At 39.5% G+C, this 22,198-nt stretch overlaps 1 protein-coding gene across 1 annotated transcript in view; it reads right to left on the reverse strand.

Moving 5' to 3' along the window:
- Positions 1 to 2,178: 2,178 nt before the first annotated feature.
- ESRP2 (epithelial splicing regulatory protein 2) overlaps positions 2,179 to 22,198 on the reverse strand; it is a gene marked incomplete at its 3' end in the record, with an annotated part of 42,979 nt that continues 22,959 nt past the window's right edge. Inside the window, exons 7-15 of the mRNA XM_082489294.1 lie at positions 22,025 to 22,135; positions 21,066 to 21,198; positions 20,815 to 20,857; positions 20,002 to 20,303; positions 17,654 to 17,875; positions 16,216 to 16,402; positions 14,781 to 14,973; positions 13,577 to 13,754; positions 2,179 to 2,268 (exon numbers count right to left, since the gene is read on the reverse strand). Of these exons, the coding sequence (XP_082345420.1) occupies positions 2,179 to 2,268; positions 13,577 to 13,754; positions 14,781 to 14,973; positions 16,216 to 16,402; positions 17,654 to 17,875; positions 20,002 to 20,303; positions 20,815 to 20,857; positions 21,066 to 21,198; positions 22,025 to 22,135 (1,459 nt within the window). The remainder of the gene's footprint in view (positions 2,269 to 13,576; positions 13,755 to 14,780; positions 14,974 to 16,215; positions 16,403 to 17,653; positions 17,876 to 20,001; positions 20,304 to 20,814; positions 20,858 to 21,065; positions 21,199 to 22,024; positions 22,136 to 22,198) is intronic.

Raw genomic sequence — 22,198 nt, forward strand, 5'->3', positions numbered from 1 at the left:
CAAAAGGTTGAAGAATCAAAAGCTCAGCATACAAGATTAGTTTGTTGGAGAAATTGGTGCCAGAAAAAGCATATCATCTATGCTGGAAAACCAACCAGTTTTATGAGTATTAACCCAATTCAAGTTAAGTTCGTGTGACACACATGCTCATGAGTTTATAAAAGGTTACAATATTTGTTTCACTTTTTGTAGAATTTGTGTGTGCCTGATATACTGCAAGAAATATCAGACTTCTCACTTATTACCAGCAGCAGTTTCTGATCAGCTTTACAATCAAACATATGAAAATAAAGCAAGTACATGCCAGAGTTTCACTCACCCATACACTTAGCATGCAATAAAAGTATTCTTAAGATATGAACAACAGCACGCTTTAGAAACTAAAAGCATATGTAAGACAGTACAAACTTCATATCATTTCTTTTCACAGAACTAAAGTTAGTCAAGAAATAGCATGCAGAAAGAAATTCAAAGACAAATAAAACATCACATATGAAGCCCAGTTCAGGTTTGGAAGTAATCTTGATTTATTTCAAAATAACACTGTGCTCAAAGAGAAAGTGGCACACAGTTTGGGTTGAGCTGCAAATCTGAGCCAAAAGATGGTCGGCTCCAAACCAGCTCTTTGCTGTTAATCCTTATGGGATCAAGTCATTTAACACATCAGTCCTGAATGTAAATTCAATATTGAAGTTCAGAGTCAGCTGAAAACACACATGGAGCACGGTTAGGCCTCTGAGCACAGAGGAGAGCTTTAAAAAGTAGTTTAAATTGCAGCCTTGGTGTAATACCAAGGTAAGGATCTGGAAATTCACATTCTAAGAGCTGCATAGAAAGTTAGCAGACAAGTCTACACATTCTGCATGCAAGATAATTAAAAGGGTTAAATAAAACCCTTCAGTTTCATTTTAAGACACATTAGGTTTAGGTTCTTATTTATATAGATTTCTAGATAGAAATAGGTTTTCTATAGGTACATACATTTTTTAAAATATAGATTCAAATCCGTACAAAACTTTTTCTGGGTGTTTTATTCTAAAAAGAGTGGTATCTGTGTGATACCACTTTGAACTGCTTAGAATTCAGGATGAGCTACTTCTTGAATTATTTTCTCATCAAAGACTGTTTCCATCTCATACATAGTAGAACCCTACTGCTGATCTGGTTTTCCAGTTAATCTGGGTAAAACAAGAGAGCCAAACAGACTGTCCAAGGTCACCTAATATGGAAAAGCTCAGAATAATAGTGGGTGTTCTTCTGTACACCCCCAGACCATGCAGCCTCTAATCTACCTTCTCCTTAGCAAATCTAACAGTATCAGGAGAAACCATCTAATTTGAAAACAACCGAGTTGATGGTGATTATGTGAAGGTAGATTTATTTATGAAGGTACTTCTCTCAAGGCACAGTATTTGATTGTCATTTTTTGTATTGAAAGTTTTATTCGGTTTTAGTTTAAGGAGAAAAATAATGTAGTAACTCGTCAGTAGCATTTTGAATGGAATACAGCAGTATTGTGAAGTCACAAACTTCATGTAGGTCACAACAAAGTTTCTTTCAGAATTACATGTTAGTAGCGAAAATGTGAGGAAATTTACCATTAACAAGTTTAGTTAGTTGCATTAGAAAGCCACTATACCAAAGAAACCTCCTCCTCCAAAAAAAAAAAAGTAATAGCTCACCTTGCATTAGGGGGATCAAGAAACAAAGAAGTTATCTCTAGACAGCTATGTGATACAGGAAAGAGAAAGCTAGAAGTCTGGGGGTTTTTGCACATACATTTGTGTGCGCTTTGTAGCTATGTCAAGAAAAAAATCATCATCTACTGTTATGCTAAAAATAAAATATTGGACTGAAAGCTTCACATGAGAAACAAACGCTAATAAAGCCTTCTGGAAGTTTAACACACCATCTGAGCAGAACCAGGCAATCATACGACCTCCACCACTGCTATCCCATCAACTACAGATCACAATTGGCCTATTTCTTTATGTTAGTTGATTTTTTAATAGGACAAAAGCAGAAAAGTTAAAGCAAGGATCCCAACGCAAGCTAAGAAGAGGGAAAAGCCACAAGCAAAAAACTCTGTATCACCAAGCCCTTCTTTCCCTTCCCATTCACCACTGCAGACCCAGTTTCTGCCAGCCGCATCTTACCTTCTTCAGAAGTTACAAAGAGTTACAAACAGACCCACTCTTTCGGTGCTTGTAACACACTCCTTGCTTGATCGCTCAGCTGAATAAGGCCATTGTAGTCATCAGGTGCATACTACAGTACAAGTGTGATATACGATAATCAGCAAGAGAAGGAACAGTTCTGGTACAGCAAGCCACACACACGATCATTTGCAACCATAATTAAGGGCATCAGCTATAATAACTGGCAGGAGACAGTGAATTTGACAGATACTATTTTTATGCAAGATAAAAAAATACATTAATTGAATTACCGGTTGTAGAATAAATTTAAAGTAAATGCATGTGGGGAATATTCTAAACTGTGTATTTGAACTGTTCTTATCAAGGAAGGGAAATGGTTCAGACCATGAAGTGCTCTTTTTTCCTTCTACTCATGAGACAGCAGCATCAGGTAAGAAAACTCTTGAGTTTGCATAATCGTGCTTCCAGTAATGACTCTCATTGGGACAGCCGAGCATCTTCCAGTACACATACTGAAGTGGGGGATTAGAAGTAGTGTACGGATCTCATTCAGATCTTTTATGGAAATAAACTGCAGCTTCTCTAGGGCAGAGTGATAAACACTTCAGCTGCACATCGTATTTGCATTGCATAGACTACACACCAGTGTAGCTACAGAAAAACAATGTCCCAGCGTGAATGCACTTAGAAGATAAAATAGCATTTATACTAGTATAGTATATTTCCATACAGGAAAAAGAAATAAACTAATACACTGTCACTGCATCATGATAGGTTTGTAGTAGAAGAATACTGAAATAGAAACAGTGACTGTACAGTACAGTCACACCAATAAATTAAAACAAAAAACGCCACATGTGGATCAGATCTAAGAAATACTTGAGATCCTGAATCTAAACAGTACTCATGCATACTATTGGAGGGACTGGTACACATGTGAAATCTATAGTCAGTAAATAGATCTTGGGAAATATGAAACATTGTTGTGTATCTATCTCCTAATCTTTCCAAAAGTACATATCCTGCATACTTGCACATATTACAAAGACTAGTGGAGTGGCTCCTGTAAGACAAAGCGTTTAGCATAACCCCAAGTTATATAATATCCTTTCAGTGGCAAGAAGAGTTGCCTATTTCTGCGTAAAACGGCTGTTTTGCACTAACATTTTAGAGGATTGCCAAAATGCACATAATGGAGACATACTATGCTGCCTTCCCTTGGTATTTCTATAACACAAAAAGTCTCCTGCCAGCTTAGGGAGAAAAAGGTATTATATTTGGGCATACAGGACACCTTGTATCCATCCAAAGTGAAATTGAAAAGAGAAAAAACAACCATCACAGCATACACCTTCTACAGAGAACAATAACCAAGAGCCCAGAGAACGTAAAAGAAAAGAACCTTCCAGAATTTTTACTACTGAATTCTAGCCACCTTCACATCTAGACCCATGCCATTAAGTAAAAGACAAATATAAGAAGTGTTTTCTAGATAGTCTCTGCCAGGGCAACCAGACCGTGCAAATATTAGATTTATCACTTCCCAGACCTGCCCTTGAACAAATCTACAAAATGTAAGTTTACTCTTTGGAAGGAATGTCTCAAGATAGTACATACTTTAGATTATCAGTAGATGTACAGCAGGTAAAGGTCTATAGTCTTTTGTGAGGGACAGTGTTTGAAAGGTTACACTTGAAATGCATAAACAATGAGTAAAATGTGAAAGTTGGAAAACATCCCTGCACAAAATGTCAAAATTGTCAGAGCTTAGGCCCAGAAAGAAAGAAAGAAAGAAAGAAACAAAGAAAGAAAGAAAGTCAAAATACCTAGCTATAGGAGCAACTTCTAATCACACGAAAGACTGCAGTTAATTAAAACAGAAGTAGAACAGTAAATTCTTCAAACTTACAGATTTCAAAAAGTAGTAGTGCAAACCAAGCTAGGAAATAAGTGGGGGAATTCTTATTCCCTGTGAATGACATTGAAACTAACTTAATTTGCCTGAGGAAGTACATCATTATGAATACTTCTGATTCTGTATGCATTTCAGAAACCCGTAAGAACAAAACACAAACATCCAACCACGCAGGATAAACAGGGTAAAGCCAAGGGTAAACCTATGAACTCATTGTGCTCAAAATGGAAACACAGTTTTGCTGGCTTCACCTGCAATGCAGCAGGCCAAATTCTGCTTCCATTTAGTTTTGAAAATTACCACCTAGTGATTTACCCCCCCCGCAATATAACCAGTTGCAAGTTCACTGCACTAGATTTGAGCAGTTAGTTTCCTGTATAAATGTTATTGAGACCTGAGAAGTATGACAATACTGAGATAATATGAAACTTCATGTTGTATTTTCAAATACCTGCCCTTAACACTCAAGCAACTGGTAAGTTACCAAATACTGCAATAGCTCCCCTTAAGTTTAAATGAAATAAAATTAAATGCAGACCTGACCTCACTGTTAGGGCCTCCACAACCCTCCTCTTATCCCACTATCACCTCACTCCCACCTTCCTTGCTTCTCTGAATTGAAACACAGCCCCTTTCCTCTGAGCTGCTGCCTTGTCCCTTCCTCCCTTTGAGCTCACAACTCTTGGAGGGTTGGACTTCCCTTCCAACCTAAAAGATTGTGATTTTTTTTCTCACCCAGGGACTTTCACTTACTCTCAGTATGTCAACAGTAGCATTAAAATATAGTGGTCTACTGGAATGACACAGTAGCAAATCCTGCTTTTTCAGCCATTACTTAAACTGTGGAATACAATCTTTATCAAAGTTTTCCTTTATCTCATCCTATTAAACTGGATACTGTCACAGGCTTATAGATGATGAACAGGGGAGACCTATTTCCTAGAATATGACTGAAGGAGAATGCAGAAATAAATTCAGACAATAAAGCAATTTCTCTTTTCCCCTTGAAGCAGCCATCGAGAAGCCTAGCTTAGTCTATTAAGGAAGACTGCACAGAATACCGTTGTTAAATGTTAGAAAAGTCAGCCTCAGATGTTAGAGACATCAAAATATGGTTTCAGCATACACTCTGGTGCTATACTGACTTCTAGTGACCAGAGATGAGAGCTATGATCAAGGAAGATGGAAATATGGAAACTAGGTATGGGATAAGGTTTGCATTTAGTACATAACCTAGAAGAATGAAGCAAAACAGAACCATTGCAAGTGGCTGCTATATAAAATTCTGGGGTCAACGATTAGCTCTATAGCAGGCTGCAAGATGGTAGGAAGAATATGCATATACACTGAACAAAACCCCCACAACTGATTGGAACAGAGATTGCATTGAATAGTGAAGAATGTTGTTTTCCGTTCCCTACGTTATTATTCTTGTTAAATCCCCTGGGACAGTGGGGACTTTTATAGCTTAAGACATGTCTGTTAATAATGGCAAAATGTTTCCTAAAGTATATGTTGCTTCTTTACAGAATCAGCAGTTTACCTCAAGCGTAAGGTAAATACCTTTCTAGGTATTAATGTTTGAAATGGCAGAGATATTTCAACTCTTGTATATTAAATAACACTTATTATTGTACTATGTTATTTAATATTATAGACTATATAATACTAATAAATGGCAGGTGTATGTTAAATAACACTAACTCCTCTCTCCTTTAGGAGATGACCATTTCTGACCAACAATTACCTTCAGTATGGTAGCATCTCCCAGAAAGACTATCTGCTATGCTTACAGAAGTGCAAAGCTTTTTAAGATGATAGGGATCAGACACAGACTAGTTAATAAAGAGGTAGTATACTACACTCTCTCCTTGTACATGTATTTTCTTTTTCTTCAAGCTAGTTTATTTCTTTCAGAAATACCTGCTATATTGAGGGGAATTACGGGACTGTCCTTGTCCCCTCACAGACTGTGAAGAGATTTAAATGGGTCACTAAACAGCGAGACATTGATTTCCTTTTCATTTTTGCAATTCCTACAGTGGACTCTCAAAGATCAGTCTAAAACAGCATACGTAAAGCAATCTAGGGGAAAAAAAAAAATCCATTGCTAAAAACAAAACTAAAATTGGAAAATATATTTAAACATGCCCCAACTGGGAAAAAAAACAAGGGGAAATGAACGATAAAAACAGTCCCCACCTGGAAAGGAAAACATCACAGGCAGAATGGCCACTTCAGCCTTGTGGCTGCAATTCTAGCCGAAACTACCAATAAACTCTATCACAGAACAGTTCCTAAAGGGAAGAAGTCCCGCTGTCAGACTTTGGGAAAAGGTCTAGATATAGTAAGTCTGGAACATAGAATCTGGTTTGATGAATAGGTATCTGCAACCTTTGGTGCAAGAGTCAAAAGAAATACCCTAAATTGGCTTTGCCAATAAAGTATATCACCTGAATGCTCTGTGGAACAGATACCACCCAAATGTTTTGTGGAACAGAGTGAAATATGTAACGCCTGTTGCCAGAAATACAGCTTGACGGTGGTGCCACTTTAGTCTCTTGCTCCAAGCATGGGAGGCAACAGACAGAAACAGTAACTGTTAATTTACTAGACCCAGTCTCACAGATGCTTTTTTCACACTTTCAACATTTCCAGGCGGAAGATGAATTTAGGGATAAAGCAAAACAAACAGCATACTATATTCCGAATGCATGGAGTGAGCATATAATAATGTCTTTAAATACCAGTAAGTAGGAATTCTTCCTCTACCACATCCTCTTCCCCTTCCCTAGTCAGAAGGTGCTATCCCTAGAACTGGCACAGAGACGATGGGGTACCCCTCTCAGACTACAAAGCGTCAGATTTCAAAAGGAACCCATAGGAAATAGAGAATACTTCTTTGTTCAATCATGCATTTCAGAGAAAAAAACCTAATCCCTAAAAAGTCAGTAACAATGAAGCCTGCTGTCCTGATACAAGAGAGAAATGTTGTTAATGCCCTTGGAATTTAGCCATCCATCCACTTCCCTTCATTTCCTTATTACTGTTTTAAGCACAAGCCACCCTCCTCCCCTCCCAACAATGAGCCTCGAATTCTGCGTCTCTGAAGACTTGGAGGATTAATATACTGCAAAAGCTGCAGATAAAAGGCACCTAAACCCAGCACAGGTTTAAAGAATAGTATTTATTTTAAGCTTCTCTTACATAAAAACATGTACACAAAGAAGTCCCTGCATTTCCAGCCTAGCTTTTTTCAGCAAATTCAGGAGACTGTAAATAAAGCTGAGATGGTGACCGTGGCCCCGAAATCTTAGTCTTCTCCAAGTTTACTTTTTTAATAGTTCTGAATGAAACATCCTACTATTCTTACACACAACTTACCTAAATAGCAAGTTTGCTTCCTAAGACCTAATCCACACAGTCTTTTTCAGGCAGACGCGAGTTCACTTTACAACCATGCCAGCCTCCAAGAAACTGGGCAGGTGCTACTAAATGCATGCTGAATCTGAGCTAAGGCAACAGCTGTGAATTAGCTTTTGGTCAGCTAAGACCATACTTGTACATAAACCTAACAGTTCTTATCCGAATAGCAACTCTGGCAATATTAGCAATAAACCTGCATTCTCATAAGAAGAAATAAAATAAAATTAGGTCTTTATTTCGAGAGTAGAAATCACAGACTCACAGAATGGTCAGGGTTGGAAGGGACCTCTGGAGATCATCTAGTCCAATCCCCCCTGCCAGAGCAGGTACACCTAGAACAGGTTGCACAGGACGGTGTCCTGGCAGGTTTGGAATGTCTCCAGTGTGGGAGACTCCCCCCCCCTCTCTGGGCAGCCTGTTGCAGTGCTCTGCCACCCTCAAAGGAAAGAAGTTCCTCCTCATGTTAAGATGGAACTTCCTATGTTCAGGTTTGTGCCCATTACCTCTTGTTCTATCACTGGGCAACACTGAAAAAAGACTGTTCCCATCCCCCTGGCACTCTCCCTTTAAGGATTTGTAAGCATTAATAAGATCCTCCCTCAGTCTTCTTTTTTCTAGACTGAAAAGACCCAAGTGCCTCAGCCTCTCCCCAGAACAGAGATGTTCCAATCCCCTAATCATCTTTGTAGCCCTTTGCTGGACTATCTCCAGCAGTTCCCTGTCCTTCTTGAACTGGGGAGCCCAGAACTAGACACAATACTCCAGATGCGGCCTCACCAGGGCAGAGCAGAGGGGGAGGATGACCTCCCTCGACCTGCTGGTGACACTCTTCTTGATGCACCCCAGGATGCCACTGGCCTTCTTGGCCACCAGGGCACATTGCTGGCTCACAGTCACCCTGTTCTCCACCAGGACTCCCAGGTCCCTTTCCACAGAGCTGCTCTCCAGGAGGTCAGCCCCTAACCTGTAATGATGCATATTTCTCATTGATTCATTTAGTGGCTAAAGTGTAAAATCCATAGAGGATTTAGCCAGTAAATAAAGAAAAATACTTTTTAGTGAAAAATTTTGTTCTGATGGACCTGATGAGATACATCCGCGGGTTCTGAGGGAGCTAGCAGATGAGGTCACTAAGCCACTAGCCATCATATTTGAGAAGTTGTGGTGGTCTGGTGAGGTTCCTGTCGACTGGAAAAGGGGAAACATAACCCCTATTTTCAAAAAGGGAAACAAGGAAGACCCAGGGAACTACAGGCCAGTCAGTCTCACCTCTGTGCCTGGCAAGATCATGGAGCAGATCCTCCTGGAAACTCTGCTGAGGCACGTAGAAAACAAGGAGGTGATTGGTGACAGCCAGCATGGTTTCACCAAGGGCAAGTCATGCCTGACAATTTTGGTGGCCTTCTACAAAGGGGTTACAGGGGCAGTGAACAAGGGAAGACCAACTGATGTCATCTACTTGGGCTTGTGCAAAGCGTTTGACACTGTCCCACACTATATCCTGGCCTCTAAATTGAAGAGACACGGATTCGACAAATGGTGGATAAAGAACTGACTGGATGGTCACACTCAAAGAGTTGTGGTCAACAGCTCGATGTTCAAGTGGAGAGCAGTGACGAGTGGCATTCCTCAGGGGTCAGTACTGGGGCCTGTACTGTTCAACATCTTTGTCGGCGACATGGACAGTGGGGTCGAGTGCACCCTCAGCAAGTTTGCTGATGATACCAAGCTCTTTGGCGAGGTAGACACGCTGGAGGGGAGGACCTGGACAGGATGGAGAGGTGGGCCCAAGCCAACCTCATGCAAGGCCAAGTGCAAGGTCTTACATCTGGGTTGGGGCAATGCCAAGCACAAACACAGGCTCGGCGGGGAATGCCTGCAGAGCAGCCCTGAGGAGAAGGACCTGGGGGTGCTGATTGACGAGAAGCTCAACATGAGCCAGCAGTGTGCAATTGCAGCCCAGAAGGCCAACCGTATCCTGGGCTGCATCAGAAGTGTGGCCAGCAGGTCAAAGGAGGTGATTCTGTCCCTCTACTCCACTCTCATGAGACCCCACCTGGAGTACTGCATCCAGCTCTGGAGTCCCCAACATAAGGAGGACATGGACCTGATGGAGCGTGTCCAGAGGAGAGCCACGAGGATGATCCAAGAGCTAGAGCACCTCTCCTACAAGGAGAGGCTGAAAGAGTTGGGGCTGTTCAGCTGGAGATGAGATCTTATTGCGGCCTTCCAGTACCTAAAGGGGGCCTTACAGGAGAGCTGGGGAAGGACTTTTTACTGGGGCATGTAGTGATAGGACGAGGGGGAATGGCTTTAAACTGGAAGAGGGCAGGTTCAGATTGAACATTAGGAATAAGTTTTTCACTTTGAGGGTGGTAAGGCACTGTCCCAGGTTGCCCAGAGAGGCTATTGAGGCCCCATCCCTGGAGGTGTTCAAGGCCAGGCTGGACATGGCCTTGGGCAACCTGGTCTAGTGGGAGGTGTCCCTGCCTATGGCAGGGGGGTTGGAACTCAATTATCTTCAAGGCCCTTTCCAACCTAAACCATTCTATGATATGATTCTATGATATGCACAAACAACTTAATGTAAGTCCGTCACCCAAGTACTACACCTGTTCTTTCCTTATTTACTTGATTTTTCTCACTGCTTCTGCAACGGTACAGAGCAATGGCCTAAAGTAACACTGAGAAGTCTGCTGCATGCAATTACTATTTCTGCACTATTTCTTCCTCAAAATTTTCCCCATAGAATCTGAAATAGGAATTATTTTTCTTAATTCTACAATCACAATATTTCTCAAATCACAATCATATATTTTTCAAATTATGAAAATATTATTTCCTCTTAACATCCATAGATCCCTTATGCAGATGTAATGCCAAAGACCAGCTTCTGCTGAGCAGCTGGTGTTTTAGCACCTGTCAGAACAACTACTGTCATCCCATTGTCCTTTCCGAATTGTACAGTGGGGTTTTTTGTTGCTGTGATTTTGGTTGTTTTCTGTTGTTGATTTTTTTTTTTTTTTTTTTTAAGGGTCCTTTAGCTATGTATCCAGTATATGACTGGAGTCAAATCAATGGCCCTGTTGCATTACAGCACAACTAAAAAGCAGTTTAACAGCAATTACATACCAAATCAGAGAGTACTAATATTAGCTCTTTTGAAGATTACGGTACACTAGAATATTATACAGAAAGGTGAGGGGGAAAATTACCATCTTCAAGATTTACTATTAAAATTCTTCACAAGTTTTTCAAGACTGTTTAATGCAACACACATTAAACACATGCAAACTAGAAGGAATTTTCAACAATAAAAACAAGAAAGCACAACTACAAGAAGAAATCAAGCTGATGAACCACTAAACAGGAGGCTAGTGCTGATAAAATTAAATTAAAATGCCGATCTGCAGATTTTTTACATTATTCATTATTAGAAGCATGTACTGATGTTGAGACCAGGTTGTTGAAGCCCATGATAAGCAAAGTCTATCTTTTAAGAGGCAGGTCTGGTATGAAAGGTGCTTTCGCTTATGTAGCAACATGTGCATACATGCAATATACAGATCCCAAGAAGACTGAAGGAAGAAAACAGAAGACAATAAAGGAAGAACTTGAAACTTAAAACCTGTTCCTTTCAGACATGGACACACAAAGACAAAAAAAAAAAAAAAAAAAAAATCACCCTTCAATCTCAGCATCTCCAATCTGGTTCCCAGAATACCAACATTGAAGCCCACTGAATACCAGCATCAATTAGTTATACAGAGATCAAAACCATGCCCAAACCACTGATGATTATTAGGGGCTCACTTTATAAACAAGCAGAAGCATCGTGCAATAAATCCTTGGGCAGCAGCAGAAAATGAAAAACCAACGCGAGGAGAGAGGAAAGGGGAGGAAAAAAGAAAAAAAAGATTAGTTGTTGCACCAGAGACATAATATTGTCCCAATACAGTAAGTCACCACCTTTTTTCCCCTAAAGGAATGAGCGAGTATAAAACTAGCATTACCACATGCGGGATTCCAAGAACAATTCAAAATAATTCCTTGGCTCCTTTATAAGATACTGAACCCGATCTCATTTGGACAACATCTTCTAAAGAAATCAAAGAGGCGACCAATTTAATAACAGTAACTGATGATGACAGGAGGTTGCAGCAGAAGAATATAGTTTTCACCTTGTGGCAAAATTTCTATTCTTTTGAAATATTTAATTGTGCAATACAAACACTATGAACTGCTCTCCAAATGCAGAAACAATGAAAAGGGCAAATTCAGCACCAGACCCAAAGCCCAGATTCACTGAACTGAAGATTTGGTAGAAGACAGAGCTACTAGACATTGTCACTGACCTGTTCCATGCACAGACAGGTTCAGGTCATGTTTTTCAACAGAGCACTTACACTTACAGCTGATTTTCAATTTAGAAAATAGGTTCTCTCACTTAAGGTTTTAATACGCCCACCATCCATTGACCAAAAACCCAGACAGTTTTAAAAAAAAATAATAAAATAAAAAAAGTCAATGGCAAAGCAACAGATGAACGATTACTACTGTTTGGAAATCATGAAACCCACAAGTAATTGAATTTGGTTTGAACTCTGGAAAAATCTGTTGAAGAAAAAGCCCTAAATGCAATGACATTTAGTTTCTTTGTAATGTTTGTCAAAATTCATCACACTTTTTATAAGCTAACCTTCACATTTTTCCACTGAAAAAAACAAGTATGCAAAACTACTTTCAAACATAAATGTAAGATTCAAAGAGAAGCCACAAGAGGTAGAGCACTGTATCTTCCAAAAACTCAAAACTTAAAATGTACACGTTTAAGCATCTGTTCTCAGTCTACATTCATTTGCATAGCAGGCATCTGGCTCTACAAATTAAAGCCATTGTCCTTTAAGAATCTTAAAAGAAAAAAAAGAAAAATTAAAACATACCATGCCTGAATGTTTTGTACTAAGTGCTGCTATGCGTTAATAAGAATCCATCTGCATCTTACCCTTTAGCAATACCACTGTTATCCAACTTAAAGAACTTTGAAGGACAATAATGCAAAAATTGTCTTCTTTTCACTCATATCACTTGAATAGTGGTTTGAGACCCACCAAGAAGATTTTAAGTCAGGGCTTCTGAGTAGTACCAAAAGGGCAGATTTGGTATTTGCGTAAGTGCTCTTATCCACATAAGTTAAATACTCACCAGAATATACCATATTCAATTATCTTTCCTTTTAGCAAACATGTGATGACAAAACATGGATATAGATACAACATCCTCTGAGACGAGAGGCAGAAGACATGGAAAGACCCATTCCATGAATTCAAATAAGTGCTGCTGGAAAAAAAATGTTTGTACACGGTGCTTTTTTTTTTTTTTTCCTCTAATGTTCTTCAAGAAAATAAGGTTCTATGTGTTTGCTCACTGATAGAGCACTGAATCAGTACATACCAAGTCATCTATAGCATGTAGAATATTTGCTATCAGTATAAAACGGTTTGGAAAATACAGTTTTCCTTTAGGTTGCAATGTAATACAGTTTTAATGGAAAATGTTCCTGCTGCAACAAAAGAATTAGTCCTTGAAAGAGTGTCTGACAGAGGCTTCTTGTCTGTCTCCTTTTGCAAGGAAGTCACCACACCTAGATCACAGCCTTTTGTACTAGAAATTTGGTCTCAGCAGACTTTAACACTTAAGTCTTGAAGGTCAAACACTGACCCTACCTAGGGTTACCACCAAAAAGCAGCCAGGACCAATAGCTTTTGGCAGCCCTCACCTTCCTCTGGCAGCCCCTTCGCAGCCCCACTCATGCTGGGGCTCTGCACTTTCTCCCTCTCCAAACTCAATCCCTAACCCAAGACACTAAATCACTGCTTTCATATTAGGATATGTTTATTATATAAGGAATAAGGCAAACTGTATGTTACACTTCAGTCTGCCAGTTAAATATACAACACTGAGCTAGCGCACTTGTTCAGCAGTTTCCAAAATCACTCATTTGTGCAGTTTGATCCCCACTGATTGTTACTTGAAGGTCCAAATAGAATATCAAGGAGAGGGACTGCATACTAACCTGGTACCCCTGGAAGAAACTGAGTATCTCCTTCATTCCTGTGTTATATGGCAAGCCCTGCATACGGACTAATGCTCCAGGCTGGGGCAGAATCGGAGTGTGGGTGGCAGTGGCAGCAGCAGCTACAGCTCCTGGAGGAGCTGCAATATACCCCACCGTGGTAGGGGACACTGGAGGACTGAAAGAGAAAGAGGGGCAAAATCGTTATGAAAACCAATAACTGGTTTTAGTGCTCCGAATAGGCAAAGACAAAACCGAAAATTTAAATTTGAGAATAAGCACAAAAGAACAAGCAGTCCCGATGCGGCCTGCACTGTGGACTTTCTTCATTTGTCTTCAGCATCTGATAATTTATTTTTAGAGAAGGGAGGGAAATGAAAACAGCTAGCATTTGTAGTTGAAGACACAAAGAGTGGCATTTGTTATTTCACAGGGAAGGAGAAAAATAGTAGCTGCAGATGACTTGTTCTAAGATAGTTAATAAAACCATAAATTTAAAAAAAAGGCAGAGGAGGAAATCATAGTATGAAAAGCAGGCAAGGGCCCACATCTGGTACTTCTGAGCCACAAAACAGCAGGTAAAGTAGCATCTCTTGTCAGAGCCCATCAGGCAATTTACCAGATACTCAGGCTAGTAAGCGTCACGAGCCTAGCAACTATCAATGAACAAGCTATTTCCCCATGGACTCAAGTACCAGACTTCAGTGAGCCATGTTGATACCATCTGTGGTTAAGAGAAAAGGTGGAGTTGTTCTCCTTTCCTTACACGTAAGAAGTATTCTTTGGTCTCACCGATATAAGAAATCAAACCTAGTACACACCTATGATGAGTCTTTCAGTATGGAAACAGTATTGTAAGTACAAGAACAAACTAAGGCATGAGGGTAGAGGCATGTATTGACACAGCTTCTCATTTGGCCAAGAAATAGAACTGCCTTGATGACATTGCCCCAGTGCCAAAAACACTGTTAAATATTAGACCAACATTATCACGAGATTCAAACAGAACCTACAGAAAAGCCAAACTTCATTGCAAGGCCACAGAGAATCAGGTAAAATGGCTACTGCCTCTGTCGATGAAGATCAAATTCCCAGGATTATCTACACAAGAAGCACAAATTTAAGAGCTGTCCGCAGGTGACCACACAGTTGCCTGTTCCACTGAGATGAAGTGTCAAGAGAAGCAGCTAAGTCTAGGGGTTACCTGGGATAGTAAGCTGTGTAATTCATATAAAGCTGAGCAGCCTGAGCTGGGTAGTAGGTAACAGTTGGAGGAGCAGCCGCAGAGGCCTGGGGAGTCCTGGTGGCTGGCAAGAGGGCTTGTGGCTGGTAAAGCGCTGCTTCTGCTGGGATCACAGCTGCTGTTTGGAAAGCAGCATAAGCTGGTGGAGAAAGACCTAAAAACAAGCCAGGACACAGCAACAAAAAACAATCAGAATGGAGATCTCTGCTGAAGGAAAGGAATTATTCATCCCAATGTGATTAATACCATCCAGACATGATTAATGAACACTCGTGCAAAGACTTCTCTCTAGCCTCTCCCCTGGAGACCCCTGCTACATCACCATGAATGACAACTGGGGCATTAGAAATGAGCAATTCCTAAGAGTTCACAACTCCTAGAGCTGAGCAGCCTTGTCCATACGCAAATGGAAAGTAGGGAACTTCAGAATCATTCAAAGAAAGATAAAGCCATGTGCATAGAGAAAGCAGGCGTGCACACCAACACACCCTCTGTTCTTTCTAACAGAAGTTGTACTCTGTGGGACAAAAGTTACATTACATTAGCTACACATGGGCATCCACAACTGCTGACCATGAGTCTTCATGTCTAAGCCTCCTGAAGCTTCAAAAAGTATTTTTAGGGTATAGCAAAGGGAAAAGAGAATACCCCACTAGATCTGATGCATTTTGATGAACAAATACCTGATTTGTATAGGAACGTTAAGATTGGCTTGGTGTGCAGTCAAATTGTTTTTATACATGATATTTGGCAGCTTTTTACTATTTTGCAAATACACATCAGTATCTGCTTCGTGATTCAGTAGTGAGACCAATTAGAGACTAACTAGAACAGTAAAGTTCCATTATAGTCCCACAACAAGGTTTGCTGCAATCTTAAATAAAAATAAATAAATAGAAAAAATCCATCCAGCTTCACCACTCTATGGTCTGTTAGTGTATCATCCCAGTGGGTGTTTTCCTTCAAAAACAAGCCCATAGAGTACCTTCTAAATGCTCTAAGGCAAGATAGCAAGAGCACTCATCGGCAGCTAGAATATAGAATTTTCCCCCCTTTTAAAAATCCTTCTAATTCCAAGTAGATTTCACTACAGGAAAGTCTATTGCAGAGCTCAGAAGAACAGTATGCCCATAAAAAGCAAAGTGAGCAACAATTTCACTGGCAAGGCCTTGCTGCCCTCTACTCACCACCGAAAAATACAATAAAAATGCCTCTGATCAATCCCATTATTGCCCAAAGGGAACAATTCCAATCTCAGCACATGTACAGATGGATGATTATTGATTATGGCAAAACCCAAGTCAAAAGGTGAAAGGCCACAAAGCTTCAGCACCTACCACATATCAGCCTTTAGCAGCAGAGAGCAGAAGAATTGGAGACTTACATGGTAACTTACATGGCGGTGGGGATAAGCCACTACGATTTAAAGTGCCACCCATTAAAACAAAGTTCATCTCCTCTCCTGAACACTGGAATACTTCCACATAACGGTCCTTCATCATTTTTTTGTGACATTTTTGAGCCACCAAAAAGGCTTTGTCAGCAGATTTCATTTGGATAAAAGCATCACCTGATGGTCGTCCCTAGGGGAGGGGGGTAAATAATCGTAAGTCAATCTATTATTAAAACACCCAGAGCACAAAGAAATGCAGAAAGCACTAAGATTAAGTGTCTGCTGAAAGTCTGTATTATTGTTCTTCCTCAACTGGTACCAATGACTAATAACGATTATTTTTAGGAGCAGAAAGGCAAGAGTCATGTAACCACTGCCCAGTTAACACAACACTACTTCCGTCTTCTGCAGAAAGAAGAGAATAATGTAGCATGGAAACAAAGTATGGAGGCCTCTAATCCAAACGCTGTTCAAAGCAGGGCTAACTTTCAAGTTACATCAGGCTGCTCATGGCCTTCTCCACTTGAAATGTGGGCATCTCCAGGGCTGGAACCTGTTCAGGTGCATAATTAATTTCTTATTGTGACTTTTTTTTTCCCCTTTTCACCCAATTGGATTTTTTTTTGATGCAGTTTATTAACATTGCATCTTACGCTTTGCTGTGAAGCTCTAGGTGCAGTCTGGCTTTGCCTTCCCTGTAACTACCTTATAGGTAATAGTATAACAGTATAAAGCTCCAGCAACGTTTTAGTAAAGTCCATAGCTACATTAGAATTTGATTTCCAGGTCTGACTTTCTGCAGCCTGACAGACATTGCTGTGTGTATAAAATATTAAAAACTTTAACAAAAAAGCAGAACAAATATTGTTTGTTTTCTTTAATACCTCAATATTTCTGTGGCTAATAAAATTTATTTTTAACACAAGACAAAAAGGAAAACTTATCCCTATGAGTATGTCATTAAAATATATCCAAAACACAGTTTTTAATTACCAACTTCCTTTAAAGCCTGAGAAGTCTCTAATCAAGTTAGAAGTTAGGAAAACCTAATTTTTCCACAAATACGATTCAAACAACACAGCTACCATTGAGCAGAAACCCTGAAGCTGACAGAGCAGCTATGCCATCTAACGAGAGATGTTTCCGTCTTGTGTATTTCCGGCACTGGACCAAAACACAAGCGACTATTTAGGACAGCCTCCAGGATAAAGCTATCATTAAAAGAACAAGCTTCATCCTCCCCAGTCTTACGTACACATACATAGAAAGAAAAATAAGAGTGTATGTAAAAGGGGAGGAACGAAAAGACAGGCAAAAAGAACATCGTATTTTTTCAAGGTTATAGAAGACCTAAAGCACAGCCAAGAACAGGTAAGCTACCCTGACTTCTAACCCTGTTCAGTAACTAGAAAGTTAGCCCTCCCATGCAAAACGCTGTTACCTGTTGATTAAGGACCATGTGAACTCCATGGGGCTTGATATCAGCTGTGGCATCGCCCATAAATTCCAGGATGTCATCAATGCCAGCAGTGTAAGGAAGGCCTCTGAGCCGGACACAGTCACGTATGCTACCCGTGGCAATGGTATATGGTGGGGGTATGACAGGAATGATGGGAGTTGGGAGAGTGGGAATAAGAGGTGTCGACATATATCGATTAAGTACCTGTTGGCAAAAAAAAAAACAACCAGCACATTGGTAGAGTTTTACACATCATCTGCTGAGCACAAATCAATTCTCACAATACTATTTCACACATTTAAATAAATCCATTTCCAACATCAGAGGAAAAAAACCCCATGCCTTCTTAAACCAAATTATTCTGGATAGTTTCCTGTTGGCCATTTGAAAGTTTCAAATTTAGAAGGGGAGAGGGAAAGTCTAACAAATTTAATTTGCTAGACCTGAATGACAGACCTTTCTAATCTCACTATAAAAAAGTTAAAAACATATTTACAGTTCATTTTAGAATCTCCCAAAAAGGAACATCTGCAAACCACATTTGTGCTAATAAAACAGTACTGTCACATACACTTCTTACTTAAATGAGGGTAAATTAAAATAGTCATTTTAAAATAACTGAGACCTGAAATAACTAGTAAGTAAAAACACTAGCTCTAATTCATTCAGAAAACCTGATCAGTTAAGTGAGGGTACTTGTTTTTTTAACCTGAGTGCTCATCTCTAAGTACAGGGTTTCTGGAAGGGGGAAAAGAAGAAGAAAGAAGGGGGAAAAGAAGAAGAAAGAAGGGGGAAAAATGGAATTTTAAAAAAGGATAAAGGATAAGAACTATAGGAGACTTTGATCTCAACATTGTGTTTTCTCTTGACTCATTCTCAAATGACAACAGGAACATAACTTGCTGTTGGGGCTTACCACTTAAAAAACATATTTAACGATGATTATCAAAAACAAATACATTCCATTGAAAGAGGTACCAAAAAAAGAAGTTACAAAGCTTTTGTTTTGTCAATAATGATTCAGTCTAGGGAGTTTGTCTCAATAGAATCCTTTCTTCAAGAATCTACTTGTAATACATTTCAGGCCAGAAATCTTCTCCCACAGTTGTGCATAGAATATTGCAATTACTTTATATTAACACTAAGTAGATGAGAGTTGGCTTTACCTCTTGTAATTACTCAAACAAGCAGCCTGTAATTCCCTAAAAAAAATCATCTCCTGCTCAAGCAGCAAAAAAATTAGGGTGTTACCCTAGACAGCTGTCATATAGGAAGAAGTAATGACATATTGGTAGAATGTAAGTTTTATCCAGGTCTCCCTAACAAAAGTGAGAGCAAAGACTTGGTCACTGTGACAGAGTGTTTTTGTTCCTTAGAGGATTTAGCCTTGTTCTGAGGAGGGGGGGGAAGAAAGCAAAAAAATTTAAAAAAAATCTTACCATGCCATTTCACATAGTCTTCACAATACACATATCAGATTCTTGACTTTTCTAATCTCCGTATCACAGTACTAAGGGTAAATGGCAGGTTTACAAGTGTGGATACTCTTTCCCTTGCCCCATCCCTTCTATGGAAAAGGCTTCTCATGTCACATAGGTTGAAACAGTAACCATATTAAGTGTTTATAGCCAGTGGTTATGCAAAGACCAGATCAAATCTCATAATGGTTCCCTTTGGCATTATCAGTCTAGAAATATTCTGTGTCGGGCAGAAAAATGCAATATGTGACGTTTTTTCACAGGCTCCAGTTGCTGGTGCCAGAATATAATGCTTTTACCAGTTTAGGAAAGTGATAATAGGAACTGGTGAAAGATAGTGAAAAAGTAAAAATTATCTTAGGAAAACAAATATTCCACTTTCATTCACCAAAAGTCAGATACATCCTGGCAATTCTTAGTTTCCAAGAAAGCAATTGTAGGAAAAGCTGTTTTAATGCATCCAGATTTGGATTTAACGATAGAAATTCTGCCCATGGAGACCAGAATTCAAAAACAACGCTGCAGCTTTTTAAGAAGCACTACATCACTACTATGAATCTAGTATACTTTAAAAATTATTTTTGTGATTTAAGTCAACCTTTAAGTAGAACAAAAATATCCAATGATTTTTACTTCACAATCTAAGGGATGTTAAAAAACAAAACTGGCTGTGACAAGCAAAAAATAATACTATACGATTTCCCATGCCAATCAGGAAGCCCATATTGCCCTTTCTAGATCTTCGCTTCAATATAATAGACTGTCCTGGGTGTCTACAAAATATTTGTGTGCAAGTTTTAGAAGAAACGTTTTAACTGTTAAGTTTCGAATCTCACAGCCGATAGTTACAACCTGTTGAACTTCTGCTGCTGTGCTCCTGAAGAGTTCAATGTAACGTTTTCCAAGTATTTCTTTGTGCTTTTTAAGTGCATTCTGTGCGTATTCTTCACAGGAAAATAACACAAATGCATCTCCTGTGGGCCTGCCATCTGGGTACTTGACAAAGAGAAGTCCCTCTTTCCCTCCTGTGACTGGGCACTCTGGCCCCAGGAACCCCAAGACATCTTCTTGAGTAGCAGTGAATGGAAGGCCTCTCATCCGGATGATAACTTGATTCTCTTTAGATAAGAACTGGGCCACTTCATTGGACGTGCCTAGTAGAAGACAACAACACATGGTCAGCCAACAACATATGGTCATGCTGGTCAGTCAATTCCATAGGACACAAGAGTGGCAAAGCATTAAGGAGCAATATAGGAGGTAAGTAGCTAGCAACAAACCCACGGAAGACCTGAGACACTACTAACTCCCAGTAATCTATTTTGAAGTGAAACTCCCTTACCCTGAAAGTGTTTCATATTTTAATGAAATTGGAACAAAGATGAGATTAGTGTGAACTTATACAAGGCACACAGATGCTTCCACTGCAAAGACTCATCTGCCTCCCAAACAGCAAGACCTGCCTGTGAACATCACAGCCCAAATTCAACCACGTGAAACCAGAACTTGACAGGGTCAAGTATTCTTGGAAGGCAAAACGGGACAAGCTACTTCATTATCCATTTGTGTCCTCAGCCAAGGGGGATAAAAAATAAGAATAAAATCAGAACTAGAACAACACTCCTAAGAACTTAAGTAATTACACAGAACTCCAGCATCACTTACCTCCTGCAATTTTTAAGAATTCTTCCCCCGTTGCTTTGTAAACCTTAAAGAGAAAAAAAAAAAAAAAAAAAAACAAACAACCACACATGAAAATTACAACCGTCAACTCAAATTCACACGCTCTTCCACATGCGAGAGAATTGTATTTTGGTACTTTGAGCAAAACAGAAGTGCATTTATTCACATTTAAAACTGTAGTCTAAAATATTCAGGTTGCTCTCCAAAGATTTGTTTCAAGTCACTACTTTTACCTCAATGTATCTGCTACCCATGTGGTGCTTATGTCTTTCCAGTGCAAGATCTCTCTGTTCAGAATTAACAAATCGAACTAATGCCTCCCCATTTCTTCTTCCTTGAGCATTCAGACAAAGAGCCACACCACCTCTGGAAAGTAAAAAAAACAAAAGTAAACTTAGTTTGAATCTTTAATACACTTAATAAACAATTGTGTATGAATAGTAAAGAAATCAGACTTGTAACACAGAGTTTACACATCCAAAAAGAAATTGCTACTAAAAATGAAATTAAGTTGTGGATAATGTAACACAATACTGCAGAATCTGCTTCAGAGAGATCTTGGATCTCATGCTCTTCACCACTTTCCCAACTTCCATGCAGACAAACTTGCAAGCCCTTCCTATCATCTCAGAGATACAGATTTGAATTTCCTCCAAGTGAAAAAATCTATTTCCTCAGTGTTGAGAATCTGGAATATTTATTGACAGGTATGCTAAATTAAACTCACTCTCTATATACACATGTATATACACAGAAGTGTACACATAACAGTCATGTGAATTCTTTTTCCAAACAGTACTTGGAGGTTTCTGAATCTGGCCTGTTTAGGAGGTATAGCAGAATACTGAAGAGTACTGAAGAGCTGGCACAAAATTAAAGCTTCTGTTGTATCTTGGACTTCGCCTTGATTAATGCAGTAGGGATTTCTCCCTTTAGATACTAGCAATAAATGTATGTTGGTTTTCAATTGATAAGTCTCTCTTCTTCTTCACGCACTTCATTCTTTCTTGCATGCCTAAGTGATAAACCTGTTCAGTTTTCATGACCATGGGGTGGGAAAAGGCCAGTATGGGGAAAGACAGTAGAAGCGAGGACTCTAGTGAGGGGTATGTGGATCCGTGTTAAACAAATATTAAAAGAACTTGTTATTAAAGAAAAAGTGACAAAGCAAGACAAATCCTTATTATCTTACTTGGCAATGTTGAGTCCTTTGAAAAATCGAGCAATGTCTTGGTCTGAAGACTGCCATGGCAAACCTCTGGCACGTATTACTGTCTCACTGTCCACTGTTTCAGATTTACTACTGCACAGAAAAGAAAAAGGCAGTAAGCTTTAATCTAGGTTTTCCATTATCTTACCAAATTTC

Source organism: Vanellus vanellus (assembly GCF_965231255.1).
Source record: "Vanellus vanellus genome assembly, chromosome: 12".
Taxonomy (NCBI): domain Eukaryota; kingdom Metazoa; phylum Chordata; class Aves; order Charadriiformes; family Charadriidae; genus Vanellus; species Vanellus vanellus.